The sequence below is a fragment of the Lepus europaeus genome, chromosome 13, assembly GCF_033115175.1.
Source record: "Lepus europaeus isolate LE1 chromosome 13, mLepTim1.pri, whole genome shotgun sequence".
NCBI lineage: Eukaryota > Metazoa > Chordata > Mammalia > Lagomorpha > Leporidae > Lepus > Lepus europaeus.
The window spans coordinates 87,219,860-87,236,002 of NC_084839.1; the positions used below are offsets into that span (position 1 = coordinate 87,219,860).

General features: G+C 47.2%; 1 protein-coding gene across 1 annotated transcript in view; it reads left to right on the forward strand.

The window, feature by feature from the left end:
• Window positions 1-16,143, forward strand: part of VWA3B (von Willebrand factor A domain containing 3B) — a 249,346-nt gene that overhangs the window by 16,533 nt on the left and 216,670 nt on the right. Inside the window, exons 2-5 of the mRNA XM_062208881.1 lie at window positions 454-548; window positions 3,554-3,804; window positions 6,108-6,267; window positions 15,110-15,279. Coding sequence (XP_062064865.1) covers window positions 454-548; window positions 3,554-3,804; window positions 6,108-6,267; window positions 15,110-15,279 — 676 coding nt within the window. The remainder of the gene's footprint in view (window positions 1-453; window positions 549-3,553; window positions 3,805-6,107; window positions 6,268-15,109; window positions 15,280-16,143) is intronic.

The following is a 16,143-nucleotide window of genomic DNA, read 5'->3' on the forward strand; positions in this document are numbered from 1 at the left end:
GGCTGTGTGGGGGGTGAACCAGTGGAAGGAAGACCTTTCTGTCTCTCTCTCATTGTCTAACTCTCCCTGTCCGAAAAAAAAAAAAAAAAAAAGAACAGAATACTGTATTGCCAGTTGTTAATATCACTGGAAATATGCTTTGCATGGTGCCAGAGAAAAATGTCTTTAGATAAAAATAAGATGCTTTAATAATGCCCTGTTTTGATTGTCTTTCTTTATGCCAAAGGAACTTTTTATTGAAGGAATATAAACTTCATGCATTTCATAAATACAACTTTAGGAATATAGTGATTCTGCCCACCACCAGCCTCCCGCCCTCTACTTCTTCCCTCCCCTATTCCTATTCTTATTTTTTACTAAGATCAATTTTCAATTAACTTTATGCACATACAATTAACTCTGTGTTAAGTAAAGAGTTCACCAACTTGTATGTCTTTCTTTATAACAATGCAGATTATGTGACTTCTCTGGGGAGACTCGTGGCTTCTCGGTACGCTGATGGCCTGTTTCCACAGTTCTACAGGGCAGAAGACGGCAGAGTCTACAACGTAAGGCGCCATTCCTTGCTGAACAGGTCCTGTGACATGATGCCGAGGTCGCATCAGGGAGTGGGCTCATGTTGCTTGGCAGTGACACAGCTGAGCTGAGAGAGCTCATCAGGCTGCAGGTTTTGTTTCGGCAGTGGGGTGATGAAAGTCGTGGCCACTGAGCTGGAGAAGGAAACCCTTGACCTGTCAGAGGTTGAGGCAGACAAGCCCTCAACCAGAGAGGAAGACTTTGCACATCAACACGTTGTTTGGACTGGAAAGTAGGGGAAAAAAGCAAGATGACAGATGTTAGCTAAAATCCAGGGGCAAGCTGCTGCTGTTATCTGATAGCGGCACCTGGAATGGGGGCCATCTTTGCAGGTAGAAGAGGAGAGAGAGCAAGCAGTTCCTTGAACTGGCGTTGTTCATTTCCAGCAATTCACATGTGGTTCTTGTGCCCTGTGTGTGTCAGGCCCTGTGCAGACCCTGCTCCACCACATGGAGCTCAGAATCTCTCTGAGACACTTGTTCTGTCACGCCCATTTATAGATACTTGTTCACATGCATCCGTGTACCACCTGGGCTGCTATTTCCTGATACAGTCGGCCCTTGGTGCTCATGGGGGATTCCTTCTTGGACCCCCCTCAGATACCAAAATCCAGATTCTCAAGTCCCTTATATAAAATGGTGTGGTGCTTCCACGTAACCTCTGCATATCCTCCTGTATACTGATGTATACCGTATGACTTACACCACCTAATAATGTAAATAGCTGTTATACTGTATTGTTTAGGGCATAAAGACAAGCATAAAAAGCCTTTATATGTTCAGTACATACACATTTTAAAATTTTTATTTATTTTTATTTGAGGCAGGTGCTTGACAGAGACCTGGGAAGGGGAAAGGAAAGGGTTTAAGGAGCCAAAGTACGAAAACATGGAACTATATGGTGTACTCAGAAGACACATTTTCCAATCTGGTGCCATGGCTCACTTGGTTAATCCTCAGCCTGCGGCGCCGGCTTCCCATATGGGCGCCAGGTTCTAGTCCTGGTTGCTCCTCTTCCAGTCCAGCTCTCTGCTGTGGCCTGGGAAGGCAGTGGAAGATGGCCCAAGTGCTTGGGCCTTGCACCCACATGGGAGACCAGGAAGAAGCACCTGGCTCCATCCTGGCTTTGGATCGTTGCAGTGCACTGGCTGTAGCAGCCATTTTGGGAGTGAACCAACAGAAGGAAGACCTTTCTGTCTCTCTCTCTCACTGTCTAATTCTGTCAAATAAAAAAAATTTTAAAAAGACACATTTTCCTTAATGATTTGTGTATATATATATATATATATATTATTTTTTTTTTGACAGGCAGAGTGGACAGTGAGAGAGAGAGAGACAGAGAGAAAGGTCTTCCTTTGCCGTTGATTCACCCTCCAATGGCCGCTGTGGCCGGCGTGCTGCGGCCGGCACACCGCGCTGATCCCAAGCCAGGAGCCAGGTGCTTCTCCTGGTCTCCCATGCGGGTGCAGGGCCCAAGCACTTGGGCCATCCTCCACTGCACTCCTGGGCCATAGCAGAGAGCTGGCCTGGAAGAGGAGCAACCGGGACAGAATCTGGTGCCCCAACCAGGACTAGAACCCCGTGTGCTGGTGCCACAAGGCGGAGGATTAGCCTAGTGAGCCGCGGCACCAGCCCATGATTTGTATATCTGAGGGTGTCCTAGTGTCGTTAAAGATTTTTTTTTTATGTACCAGATCTTTTATGTGTTGAGGCACAAAGCACCATTTTTTCTTTCTTTTTTTTTTTTTAAAAGATTTATTTATTTATTTGAAAGCCAGAATTACACAGAGAGAGGAGAAATAGAGAGAGAGAGGTCTTCCATCCGATGGTTCACTCCCCAATTGGCTGCAACGGCCGGAGCTGTGGAGCTGTGCCGATCCGAGGCAGGAGCTGGGAGCTTCTTCTGGGTCTCCTTTGTGGGTGCAGGGGCCCAAGCACTTGGGCCATCTTCTACTGCTTTCCCAGGCCATGGCAGAGAGCTGGATTGGAAGTGGAGCAGCCGGGACTAGAACTGGTGCCCACATGGGATGCCAGTGCTCAGGCCAGGGCAATGCAGCTGTTGTCCCTAAGAGGAAGCCAGGCAGATATGCCAAGCACCAGCTTAGAAACCTCTGCAGAAATATTTTTGACATGTTGTATGTAGGAAAAGTGAGACCTTTTTTTTTTTTTTTTCCCCCATCTGCCTTTGTTGCTGTCTCTTTTCTTCTACCTGGCTTCTTAAAAGTGCCCCTGGGCATTTTATGATGAAGAAAATCTGTAACTACAAAGCTATGAGGGTGCTTCAGAAAGTTTGTGGAGAAATGGACTTAAGAGGTGAATTCGTTTGGTGCAAAAAATCTTGAAATCCTTTCAAAGCATTTATTTTTATTTTTATTTTTTTATTATTTTTGACAGGCAGAGTGGACAGTGAGAGAGAGACAGACAGAGAGAAATGTCTTCCTTTGCCATTGGTTCACCCTCCAATGGCCGCCGTGGCGGGCGCACCGAGCTGATCTAAAGGCAGGTCTCCCATGGGGTGCAGGGCCTAAGCACTTGGGCCATCCTCCACTGCACTCCTGGGCCACAGCAGAGAGCTGGCCTGGAAGAGGGGCAACTGGGACAGAATCCGGCATCCCAACCGGGACTGGAACCCAGTGTGCCGGCACCACAAGGCGGAGGATTAGCCTGTTGAGCCACGGCGCCAGCTCAAAGCATTTTTGTAACATATATTTCCCATGAACTTTTTGAATATCTCCCATAAAATACAACCTGGAAACACTTTTTTTTTCCCCCTAAGTGCTGTATTTTGATCTTTTCTTCTTTGGGGAACCATTCCAGGTTTTTCAGTTGGAAGTTTGGGGGACTTCCTCCTGGATCCCGTGGGGTTTGCAGGATCCCTCCCAGCACTGTTACGAATACACCTTTCTAGGCAACAGCGCTGTGGTTCAGACTTACTGGCACGTGTATCATTTTTGTTTGTGGCTTTTATTTTCATAAAGCTGACCGCTAAATCAGACTTGATCTATCAGTTGGTGGAATATTTAACACAAGCTGTGGAGCGCTACAAGCAACGGATGAAGTGGCTCACCAGCGGAAGCCGGCAGATTTTTGGCGTCATCTTAGAGCAGTGCGTCACCTTAGTGCTGGATTGTGGTGGCCTTCTGGAAGGCGAGCTCACTCTGTGCCGAGAAGCTCTCACAATGGTCCTGCAGGAGCAGGTGGCTCACATAACCAAGTTCAATATCATAGGGTGAGTTCCAGTGGGAAGGGGGTATTTTTCAGTTAATTTGCACATATTTGGAATTACGTGGCATAGCTAAGGTAGCTCCATGGGTCGGGAAGGAGGTGTGATTTTGTAATCTCCTAGACTATACAATCTCAGCAGAAAACTCGCACTGAATAAATCTTAGGAAACTTTTATTTTGCCTTGCACAAGGTATCTTAATTTTCACATTGCAAGAGATTTAGAAACACATTTTTCTTCAATTCCTGGGAAGATCAAAATACAAGAATATGAATTATATGAGATAAACATTTAAGGCCCTAAATCTCTCCACTCGTTTTAGGTTTCACTGTGGGTGATGAAGTCAAAGATCACAAATTCCACTGCTTTTCTACTTTGAATTTGTGACTTCAGTTCATCCCCTTTGTAAGTTGACCCTTTTAATCAGAACAACAGGTGGCTGGCTCCACGGAATTTCCCACATTTCAGAATTTTCACAGTCAATTATTTATGGATTCCTGGATTCAAGAAAATTTGGGCCTCACTGCTGCCTTCCCATCCATGACAGTGATTGCACCTTCCTGACAAGAAGCATCTGGACGAAGCCGGAGAGCGGCTACCTAATTGTGTGTGTGTGTGTGAGAGAGAGAGAGAGAGAGAACAAAGTGAGATTTGTTTAAGGTAGAAACTTCCTGCTGCAGCAGCCAGGAGCAGGGCTCCAAGAGAGACCCCTAGATTTTGTAATTTTTTAAAATACTTTTTTTTTTTTTTTTTTTGGACAGGCAGAGTTAGACAGTGAGAGACAGAGAGAAAGGTCTTCCTTCCGTTGGTTCACTCCCAAAATGGCCGCTATGGCCAGTGCTGCGCCGTTCCAAAGCCAGGAGCCAGGTGCTTCCTCTTGGTCTCCCATGCGGGTGCAGGGCCCAAGGACTTGGGCCATCCTCCACTGCCTTCCCCAGGCCACGGCAGAGAGCTGGACTGAAAGAGGAGCAACCGGGACAGAACTGGCACCCCAACTGGGACTAGAACCCGGGGTACCAGCGCCACAGGCGGAGGATTAGCCTAGTGAGCTGCGGTGCCAGCCTTAATAAAGTACTTTCAACTAAATAGAGGATATGTTTGGGAATGATACCTAATGTGTCCCATGCTAGATTTCTATTTCTTTTTATTTATTTGTTTGAAAGGCAGAGTTACAGAGAGGCAGAGGCAAGGAGAGAGAGAGAGAGAGAAAGAGAGTGAGAGAGAGATATCTTCTGTCCGCTGATTTACTCCTCAAATGGCTGCAACAGGCAGAGCTGGGTCATTCTGAAGCCAGGAGCCAGGAGCTTCTTCCAGGTCTCCCATATGGGCCCAGGGGTCCAAGGACTTGGACCATCTCCTGCTGCTTTCCCAGGTGCATTAGAAGGGAGCTGGATCAGAAATGGAGCAGCCAGGACTCGAACTGGCACCCATATGGGATGCTGGCACTGTAGGCAGTGGCTTTACCCACTGCATAGCAGCGCCGGCCCCCAGATTTCTAGTTCTGTCACTTATATATTATTGAAGGAAGGAAGTACCGAAGTCTACAGAGCTTTTGCTTTCTTGGAGATGATTGCTATCATGTATATAATGCTTAGCCAGTCTCTGCCCAGAGAAGCCACATAGAGGGGACACAAGTTGGAGCCAGCTTTGCCTGTGAGGTAGGCCATAAGAGGACTATCAGGCCAACTGATTCATGGTCACAAACAGAAATAAATTCAGGGGTCCTTCTTTTTTTTTGTCCTTGTGGGTTTCCTTCAATCATTTCCAAGGCCAAGTTAAATGGTTTAACCAACTTTTCTCAGGATTTAAAAAATAATGCTTTGCTGAGCTCGAAAGAATACCATTTTTGATCCCAAGAAGGTGCCTGAAGAGGAATCTCTTAGGGCAGTGAAAATAATATCATGGAAGAATCAGAAATAACATTTGAGAGTAATAAAACTGCTGCCAATTTGCAAATCTTAATACTGTCAATTTGCTACCCACAGAAGACAGTTTCTTGTAAACCTGCCTGTTTATGAAAATGACTCCTGTCAATAATTTTAAAGCACTTGTTAATGTTTGTGTTTTTGAGGTTTGTGTTCCCACGCAGGTGTGGTTTCTCCCCGTCAGTGTGGCTTACAGATCAGAAGGATGTTTTGGGAGACCATCCTAACAGCTGGCCTGTTGGCCGGTACCTCTCGAGGACTGAGAGCTCTCCTGGCCCTGACGACGTTAGGGGTCTTGTCGCCCACGGCTGTGACGCAGAGGGCTGACATTGCCTCGGTGGCCTTGATCACTGCCCACTGACCACTCCATGTGATTCCTTTCAGGGTTTCTCAAGAGCCTGTGAAATGGCAGGAAACTGCCACTCCTGTGACTGAAGAAGCCATAGCTGCTGCCATCAGCTGGGTTAAGAAACTGACTTTTGAGCAGACTGAGAGTGAGGTTAGCCGCCTGGATGCTCTGCTGGAAGCTGGGGCAGACAGAACTGTGAGTGTACACATGGCTGGCACCCCCATGGCTCCAACTCGACTTTTTTTTTTTTTTTAAGATTTTATTTACTTATTTGAGAGAGAGAGAGAGAGACAGACAAACCGAGAAAGGTCTTCCATCTGTTGGTTCACTCCCCAGATAGCCACAACAGCTGGAGCTGGGCTGATCCAAAGCCAGGAGCTAGGAGCCTCTTCCGGGTCTCCCATGTGGGTGCAGGGGCCCAAGCACTTGGGCCATCTTCTACTGCTTTCCTAGGCCACAGCAGAGAGCTGGACTGGAAGAGGAGCAGCTGGGACATGAACCGGCGCTCATGTGGGATGTTGGCACTGTGGGTGGAGGTTTAGCCTACTGTGCCACAGCACCGGCTCCCAAGCTTGGCTTTTCATGTTAAGTATCTTTACCCTGCCTTTCAGATGTTCCCCTCCCAGCTGACTGCCCACAGAGGCCTCATCTTTGGCATTGAAAACCCCATGAGTCATAATCCTACTCACTCTGAATCTGAAACCAATTGAAAAATAGGTTATAGCCCCATAGCAACTTTGTGATGGCAGAGCTGGGCCAGCCAAAATGAGACTCCCAAATACCTGTCCCTGAGTGTGGCTAAGACACCCTCTGTGAACCCTCACCATCAAGCGCCAGAAGAGCCAAGTGCTGCTCATACCCATGGGCTTCACAAAAACACTGGGAGTGAGGCCATCATTGTGTGTCTTCAACCTGTTCCCCTCTTGCTGCCTGCCAGTTAGAAAGAGCTGTGCATCTCCTAAGGGGAGGGGGCAGAGATTGGAAGACTGCTCACAGAGCTCTGACGTCAAGGAAATTAGCTTTCCACAGCAGCCACATTCTGAATCTTCCCCAGTTCCTTCTGCTCTCAGAGAGTTGAGCATGTGCTTTCTAAGGTGAGCATGCTGATAAGCCCATCCATCTTCAGATGTTAATGTATGGACTAATGCATCATGCTAAGGACCTTTAGGAAATAAACATTTACCTGGAAGAAGCAATTCAATGCTGATGTCTTACACCCCTTTCAGTCATAAGGGTGATGGACTGTGCAGGGCAGTGGCCAGACGATGGACAAGGTCGGATCCTGGGCCTGCCTCCACTCCCTGGGCCTGGGGAGCTCTGCTTGCCTTTGGACACAGGCAGTCAGTATTTTCTTGCTTCTTCCAGTGTAGAGGCCTGGGGTTTCTGTAGGTTTCAAGCTTTGCCTGAGTGTGCTCAGAGATCCTTTCTTGGGCAGAGAGACTGTGTATTGGCCTTTGAAAGAATAGGCCCTTGGTCACCAGCCTGTGTTTATCATCGCTGAGTGTGATGGCTTCAACTTGGGAGCACATTTTTTACCCCCCAAAACCAGAGGAACAAATGTTTTCCATGAACAAAGAACCAAAGACAAGCTGCTTTGTTCTTTATCCCTTCACATTTTTTAGCATCTGTAAAATTCCAAGTGTCTGGGCATCTTACTAAGTACTCAAGAAATGGGACATTATCTAGGCCCTTGAATGTGGTGTGTGTGTGTGTGTGTGTACATGAACGCTCTCTTCTTTGTTTGTGAACCTGGCTGTTGTGGTCATAGTTGTGTCTGGCCACCTGATGGTGACCCTGCCTTTCTCTTTCACTTCCCTCCAGTTTGTGCCTCTCCTTTCTCTATGTCCCTGGTCTAGGAAATAAGGAACACTTCAGTGAGTTCCGGAGTACTCCTACAGAAAAGGAAGAACCCAGAAGGAAGCTCACAGGCACTTAGCATCAAATGAAAATTGAAGGTGCTCTGGAGAAGAGTGTGGCAATCAGGAAACACAAAACAATGTATGACCTCTTCGTCCCTCCACCTAGAGTTTCTAAGTGGGGGCGGTTCTGAGAAAATTCTGGTACATGCAATTGCCTCATATATTAAAAATGCCACGCTCTGTGCTTTACAAGGAAAAAAAAAGAAGCATGTGTTGGGGAGGAGAGGTTGGAAAGGGGAATGAGTTCCCATAGAAAGCCACTGCTCTGTGCCTCTTATGTCTACATCAATTAGTTTTAAATTAATCCACATAACTGTAACTTACTAGGAATGGAAAAAAAAAACAAGACTTAAGAAACTTTTTGAACAATAAATATAAGCATCTAGATTTGTCCTATGGATGAGCACCTGTTTTAGGTTAGCATCTTTCTCAATGAATGAACCCTGACAAGAACCAAGAAAGTAGGTATTGTCTTGTGTCCAGTAATTAGTACAGAAACCTGTTTTTTTTTTTTTTTTTTGCCTCAAATCCACCTGGGGAATAAGGCTCAGTGATGTCCTTGATTCTGAGCTAGGAAAATGCCCAGAGCCACTGGCCTGCTCCAGACCCAAGCTTTGTAACTGCGGGCGGGTCAGGAAGATGAACAGGAAATGTTGGCAAAGGTGAGCCTTCAAGTCACGATTCAGATAAGAACACTTGAGGAGGCCGGCGCCGTGGCTCAACAGGTTAATCCTCCGCCTTGTGGCGCCAGCACACCAGGTTCTAGTCCCGGTCGGGGCACCGGATTCTGTCCCGGTTGCTCCTCTTCCAGGCCAGCTTTCTGCTATGGCCTGGGAGTGCAGTGGAGGATGGCCCAACAGGCACAAGTCAGTTTAGTTTTAGGGGTTTTCAGATCTTACTCACTGGGAGACCGAGTGGGTGAATTAGATCCAGACCCACTTGATTCTATAAGGAACCTGGTGCTGGACTATAGGCTGAAAGCCTGGCCATATCACTCCATGAACTTGGCATTACAGTGATTTCCCTGTACCGATTCAAGCAGGCATCGGCTCTTCATTCTTGTGCTCCTAATGCTGAATACGAGCTCCAGAACTATGTGTTAACCAGTGAAGGGATGGAAATAATGTTGATATTCCTGAGTGTGGGAGCTGGATGTGGGTCTCAGGGATTTCCATCCCCAAGCTGTGGCACAGATTTGTGTGTGTGTGTGTTTAAATAACATTATTCTTTTGAAATATTTTAAAAATTTATTTGAAAGGCACAGTTACAGAGAGGCGGAGAGGGGGGTCTTCCATCTGCTGGTTCACTCCCCAGATAACCACAATGGCCAGAGCTGAGCCAATCCGAAGCCAGGAGCCTGGAGCTTCTTCTGGGTCTCCCATGTGGGTGCAGGGGCCCAAGAACTTGGTTCATCTTCCACTGCTTTCCCAGGCCATAGCTGAGAATTGGATCAGAAGAAGAGCAACCGGGACTTGAATGGGCGCCCATATGGGATGCCGACCCTTCAGGTGGTGATTTATCTGCTATATTGCAGTGCTGGCCCCCCAGATTTGCATTTTGATCACTGAAGGCAGGTGGTCAGTGTGGGACCAGGCAGGTGAATTTTCTGAGCCTTGTGGATCTCCGGTAGGGGATGGGGACAGGGACCGTGAAGCCCGAGAGGTCAGAAAGTTGGCAATGGTCAAGGGTGTTAGGAGGGCTCTGAGAAGTGAGCTGGCTGAATACTTACAGGGAATGGCCACCACCATGAAGGAAATCAGAAAAGCAAAATGGCTCGTACCAGGAAAGGGCTGTCGCAGGTGCAGGAAGTGTCTGGAGGGTAGAGCCCAAGGCCTGGTGTTGGCCAAAAATATTGTAATGCCCAAAGCTGTATGAAGAACAAGAGAGAATTTAGGTAGAACTGTCACTACTTTTCTGGCTGCCTTTCATTTTTGATTCCTTGAAAATTGGATATTTTTCTAAGCTGAAGGCCCAGGGGTGAGAGAGCAGGTTTGTAACAGGCTGGTGCAGAGGGCAGCCAGGGTAGAAGCAGCCGCTTCTCATGTGTTTCTCCCCCAAGCCCCACCGACAAAGGTCAAGAAGTCCTCGGCTGGGCAGAATGCAGGTTACATTTATGAAACTGCGGAAGTAATGGTCCGGACAGAGTAAGACATTTCAGATGAAAACCTAGAGGCTTGACACTATTTTTGTAGTATAAAGCAAAAAACAAGAATCCCTGCCTCTCCGTAAGGAAGCTGATGGAACCCACGCATTTTTACTGTGTTTAGCGCACATCAGCATTTAGGGAGACGCTGGTCAGTGATGGAGCTGCTCCTGGCCTCGATGCTGCTACTGAACCTCAAGACTAGCCCTTGCCCTCAGGAAGCTGGCAGGTACTGGTTAGGAGGGGACTCCCATGAGGAAAACTCCCCTAAGCCGCACAATCTCCAGGACCCAACTTCTGGTTCTTGCTGTTGATCAGGAATAGGAGCCTAAACCTTTGGACAGTGGGAGCGTCTCCAAAGTGGAAACAGTGCCTGCCTATGGTCACCTTCTTTGTCGCATGATCTCTGTAAACACTTGTTATTTATATTGTCTTTATTTGAAAGGCAGAAGGAGATCTGTCCACTGGTTCATCCCCAAATGCCTGTAGTAGCCAGAACTGGGACAGGCTGAAGCTGTGAGCCAGCAGCTCAGTCTGGATTTGCCACATGGGTGGCAGGGAGCCAACTACTTGAGCCGTCACCTGCTGCCTCCTAGGGTGGGTATTAACAGCAGGCTGGAATCCTGAGAACTGGAACTTGAACCCGGATGCTCCTCTGTGGGATGCAGGTGTCCCAAGTGGTACTTTAACTGCTATGCCAAATGCCTGCTCTGGTCCCACGATCTTGCTTTCACAGTTCTGGGATTCACGTCCATCTCTAATAGGTGACCAGCCTTGTTGTGAGCTGGCACAGCATAGTGGTTGAGAACAAGGCAGAGGCTTATGGTGTTTGGTGGCTAGGGTTTACTATCTCCAAGGCCAAGTCAATCAACCTTCCCAAGGCTCAGTTTCTTATTCTGTAAACTGGGTGTAATAACAATAATTTGTACTCCATAAGACTATTATAAATATTAAATGAAATAATTTATCATAGCTTATCATCTTATAGTAGATAACTATAAAACCATTTTGCTTTAAGAAGCATTTTGTGGGGCTAGTGTTGTGCCATTGCTTGTGCCATTGCTTGTTTCACTGGCATCCTGTATGGGCACTGGTTTGGGTCCATTTCTAATCCAGCTCTCTGCTAATTGCCTGGGAAAAGCAGCGGAGGATGGCCCAAGTGTTTTGGCCCTTGACATCCAAGTGGGAGACCCAGATGAAGCTCCTGGCTCCTGGCTTTGGCCTGGCCCAGCTTTGGCCATTGTGGTCATTTGTGGAATGACTCAGAGGGTGGAAGATATCTACCCTCCTCCCCACTGTCTCTCTGTCTCTTTCTCTGTAACTTTAATTTTAAAATAAATAAGTAAATTTTTAAAAAAGATTTTATTTATTTATTTGAGAGGTAGAGTTACAGACAGTGAGAGGGAGAGACAGAGAGAAAGGTCTTCCATTGGTTCACTCCCCAGATGTGCCATTCTGAAGCCAGGAGCCAGGAGCTTCTTCTAGGTCTCCCACGTGGGTGCAGGGGCCCAAGGACTTGGGCCATCTTCTACTGCTTTCCCAGTCCACAGCAGAGAGCTGGATCAGAAGTGGAGCAGCTGGGTCTCAGCAGAGGGCTGGATCGGAAGTGGAGCAGCTGGGTCTCAGCAGAGGGCTGGATCGGAAGTGGAGCAGCCAGGTCTCAAACCGGTGCCCATATGGGATGCTGGTGCTTCAGACCAGGGCGTTAACCTGCTGCACCACAGTGCCGCCCCCCTGCAAATCTTTTTTAAAAAAGAAGCATCTTGCCATTTAGGGGAGAAAGGGAGTTTACATATTTGTCTTCCTATTTTTCTAAATGTGATCATGTGAGCAGAAACACAGTGTGCCGGAAAGTGAGAGCGCAGTTGGTGGTCTCAGTGCAAAGCGTGTAACATGGATAACTGAGAGCTGCCTGCACGCATAGCACTTAAGAAGATGAGTCATGAATTTAATGAATAGTGAATAATGTCAAAGCCTTAGGAAAGGAAAGGAAATCCTGACTCACGGTTGACTGCAGCAGTTTTTGGTTTGATATAATCTCAAGGGAAAATAATTTCTGCACAAGGAGTCAGATTCTTGGGTCACTGCCAGAGCGAAGAAGCATGAAGTGCAACAGAGCAGCAGTGGTCAGAAGCGCTGAAAGCCCGCCTGGAGATAGAGGAGAGGACTCCAAAAAGCTCATGGGAAAAGATATGTTCATTTTGGTTATAAACAGTTTTGAAATCGTTGTGTAGTTTTTTCATAAAATGCATTTCCCATGAACTTGTCGAATACCCCTGGCCTGTTCTTGCCTCTCCCAGAAGACACCCCATGTCTGTCCCCTGTCTTGGGCCATGTGTCATTTTTGATCCTTATGATGGGATGTACCTGTTCCCATGCTACACTTGGGCACCAACACAGCTAGGAAACTAATAAGCAACAGTGCAGCTCAGTGGAAGCCTGTTTAGTACTCAAGGTAGTGTCACACAGCAGGAAAAGAAGAAGAGGGGATGCCTGTGCTGGAGGAACTTAGCAGCTGCCTAAGAATGTTATCTCCAGGACACTGTTTCTTTCTTCTTTCTGTTTTCTTTTCTTCTGCCTCCCATTGACTGAAATAAATGTATAGCATTCTTCAGTCTTGACCTCCTAAAAAGGTGATTTTTAAAACCAGGAAGCTGAAGTTGAAAGAAAGAGGCAGAGGTGTGTGTGTGTGTGTGTGTGTGCGTGTGTGTGCTGGGGCAAGGGCTTTTCTGTGCCTAGATAGAGGAGGGATGCTGACGTAGCCTGGGCTCCACTCCCACTCTGGCCTTCTCCTAACTCCTAGCCTGGGCGCTGGGCCATCGCTGCCCCTACCTGCCTCCTTGGGTGCAGTCTGCCCTGTCTGTTGCAGACAGAGCCTCCTGACCAACTGGGAGCCACGTGGGGTCCACCGCTGTCTCTGCCAGGTGAGTTTAAGTTGTAGGTTTGAAGTTGAGGGGAGACCATTTATTGACTCTAGCTCTTGGGGATTTGGGATGAAAGCAAGGCGAAGTTCGTGAATCCGAAAGGGGTAGTGACATCTATTTGTCCCTCCAAACACAATGCACTTACTGGAGTTTCTTCCCCAGTTATCTGTGGAAACAATCAATTAGAGCATTTTTGGGACTGGCTGAGACAATTCATGAGGACTTCAACAAATTAATAGAAAATGGAATTAAAAGGAATTTACTTTTGCATAACAATTTTTTGAAATCTATGCATAGATTTTTCATAATACGCATTTTCCATGAACTCTGTTGAGACTCCTCATGTGTATTCCCAGTTCTCCTTCTATTTACTTTCTGAGATTTCTATAAATTCATATACATGTTAGCATAAGTCATCTTGTTAAAACTGTCATGAGGAATAAAGCGTATTAACTCCCTTTTCGCAAGTGAAGAAAGTGCAATTAGATCACCGGTCCAGCTGACAGGCGCATTAGTGGCAGAAGAATAAACACGGTGGAAGGAAATCCTTGGGAAGAGCAAAAGCAATGGGGGGTGGAGGGTGTTGTCACAGGGACCCTTTAGATGGGTTTTATATCACTCTAAATAAAGCAGTGAGCATTGCTTTGAATTGTCTCCTACCTGGGTGTGGTATGCATTTCCCACAGTCATTGGTTTAAGATGGGGGGGCGTGGCTTCTAATAAAAAGTTTAGGGGTTGCTCATTCTCTCATTCTTCTCTTGGCCTGGTGTGGTGATGGGCAAGGTCCAGTGGCATACCTGGTTCCTGGCTAGTTGTCTACAGTTAAGATAGCCTGTTCTTTTTTTTTTTTTTTTTTTTTAAGATTTTATTTATTTATTTAAGAAGCAGAGTTATGGATAGAGAGAAGGAGAGACAGGGAGAGAGGTCTTCCATCTGCTGGTTCACTCCCCAAATGGCCACAATGGCCAGAGCTGGGCTGATCGGAAGCCAGGAGCCAGGTGCTTCTTCCAGGTCTCCTATGCGAGTGCAGGGGCCCAAGCACTTGGTCCATCTTCCACTATTTTCCCAGGCCATAAGTAGAGAGCTAGGTCAGAAGAGGAGCAACTGGGACACGAACTGGCACCCATATGGAATGCTGGCACCACAGGCAGAGGCTTAGGCTACTCTGCCACAGCACCAGTCCCCAACAGCCAGTTCCTTAGTGAGATGAGACCACAGACAGTAAACCAACTGGGAATAAGCCCTCCTTTCTGGGATGATGAGTTTGCATTGTAGAGTGCTGACGCTGCCACCGGAAATGGCTCATCAGCTTCCTGCTTGCACGAGCTGTGCCAGTACTTGGTTTGTTTCTTTTTTTGTTTTCAAGATATATTTATTTATTTGTTTGTTTTTTAAAAAATATTTATTTATTTATTTGAAAGGCAGAGTTACAGAGAAGCGGAGGCAGAGAGAGAGAGGTCTTCCATCTGCTGGTTCACTCCCCAGATGGTGGCAATAGCTGGGTCTGTGCAGATCTGAAGCTAGGAGCCAGGAGCTTCTTTTGGGTCTCTCACATAGGTACAGGGGCCCAAGGACTTGGGCCATCTTCTATTGCTTTCCCAGGCCATAGCAGAGAGCTGGATCAGAAGTGGAACAGCTGGGACTTGAACTGGTGCCCATAAGGGATTCCAGCACTGCAGGTGGTGGCTTTACCTACTGGCCCCTTTCTTTGTTTCTTGACTTGAAAATAAACACATCTAACCCGTATAATGGATTTGTGAGCCCAGAGGGAGCTATTTTCCAAATCTCCCAACCATGTTCTTCTCATGCAATCCCTAAGATTAGAGCCACTCCCAAGGAACCTTCTTGGCACAAGGCTTTGAATATCTCATTTCCTGGCTCTGTCCCAGTTTTGTCACACAGCATCAAGTCATGTTGCTATTATTTCTGCCCACCTTTGAAAAATCAAGAGGTAAACTTTAGAGAAAGTCTGTTGTCAGCGAGTCCAGGACAAACCTAGGGAAACCTAGGGTGTGCCAGGGAGGTAATCTGTTGGTGCCACTGTTTTGCAGATCGAATCCATTTACTACTTTGTGGTGGGGGATGTTCCTGAGAAACCCAAGGAGCTTCTCCTGCAGAGAGCTTTGGAGATTCCATGTCCAGTCTACACAGTGTCCTTCAATGCCAGAGGAGAAGGCACTATGGCTTTCCTAAAGGATCTGAGTGCCAAGACCCACAGCAGGTAGGCAGGAAATATGGTCTTGAGTGACTGCTTATACAGGGTCCACAGTGGGTCTTAGATTCTTTGGGTTCTTCTTAACCCATCTGCTGCCTTGTTCTTCCCTTCTTTCCAGTACAGTCTTTCTTCTCTGGGCATCTTTTCTTCTCTATCTTGTGTCAGTCATGCCTGTTTATTTTCAGTAATTCTGATGCTTTGCCATTTTGAGGGCCTGGCCCGAGAGGAGCTGCTATTCCCAGAGCTAGCCAGGTCCTAGAGATAGCAAATGTCCTGCCTGGGGTACGACTCCCCTATGCAAACCAGCCGATCCCAGAGCCCGCTCCCTCAGTACAGGTTGTCACACTCTCAGCCACTATCCTCTGCCCTAACCAAACAATTCCAGACAATCCTGCACCCCAAGGCCCACTGAGACTATTCAGATCAGCCAATCCTAACCCTGTGTTTTTTTGCCTCACCTGTTCCTTCCAGTTGAAATCACCAAAAGGGCTGTGTCTCACCTCTGTCCCTCTGCCTCCTGACCACAAGACCACTGCCCTGGTGCTTGCCTATGTGGCCCCCTGTGGTTTGGCCTGATCCTGCTCTTGAAACCTGTTAATCTGCTTGGGCTGCCCTAACAAAATGCCACAGGCTGGAGGTGGGGCACAAGCAATGGGAAATTTATTTCTCACACTGGTGGAGACTAGGAAGTCCAAGATCAAGGCCAGTTGGGTTTCTGGTGAAGGCCATCTCTGTGGCTTGTAAACAGCTGCTTTCTCATTGTGTCCTCACGTGGTATGGAGAGAGAGAGAGAGGGAGAGCACGTGAGCTCTTTGGTGTCTCATTCTCTTCATGTAAAGTTACTAATTCTGTGGATCAGAGTGCCCCCCG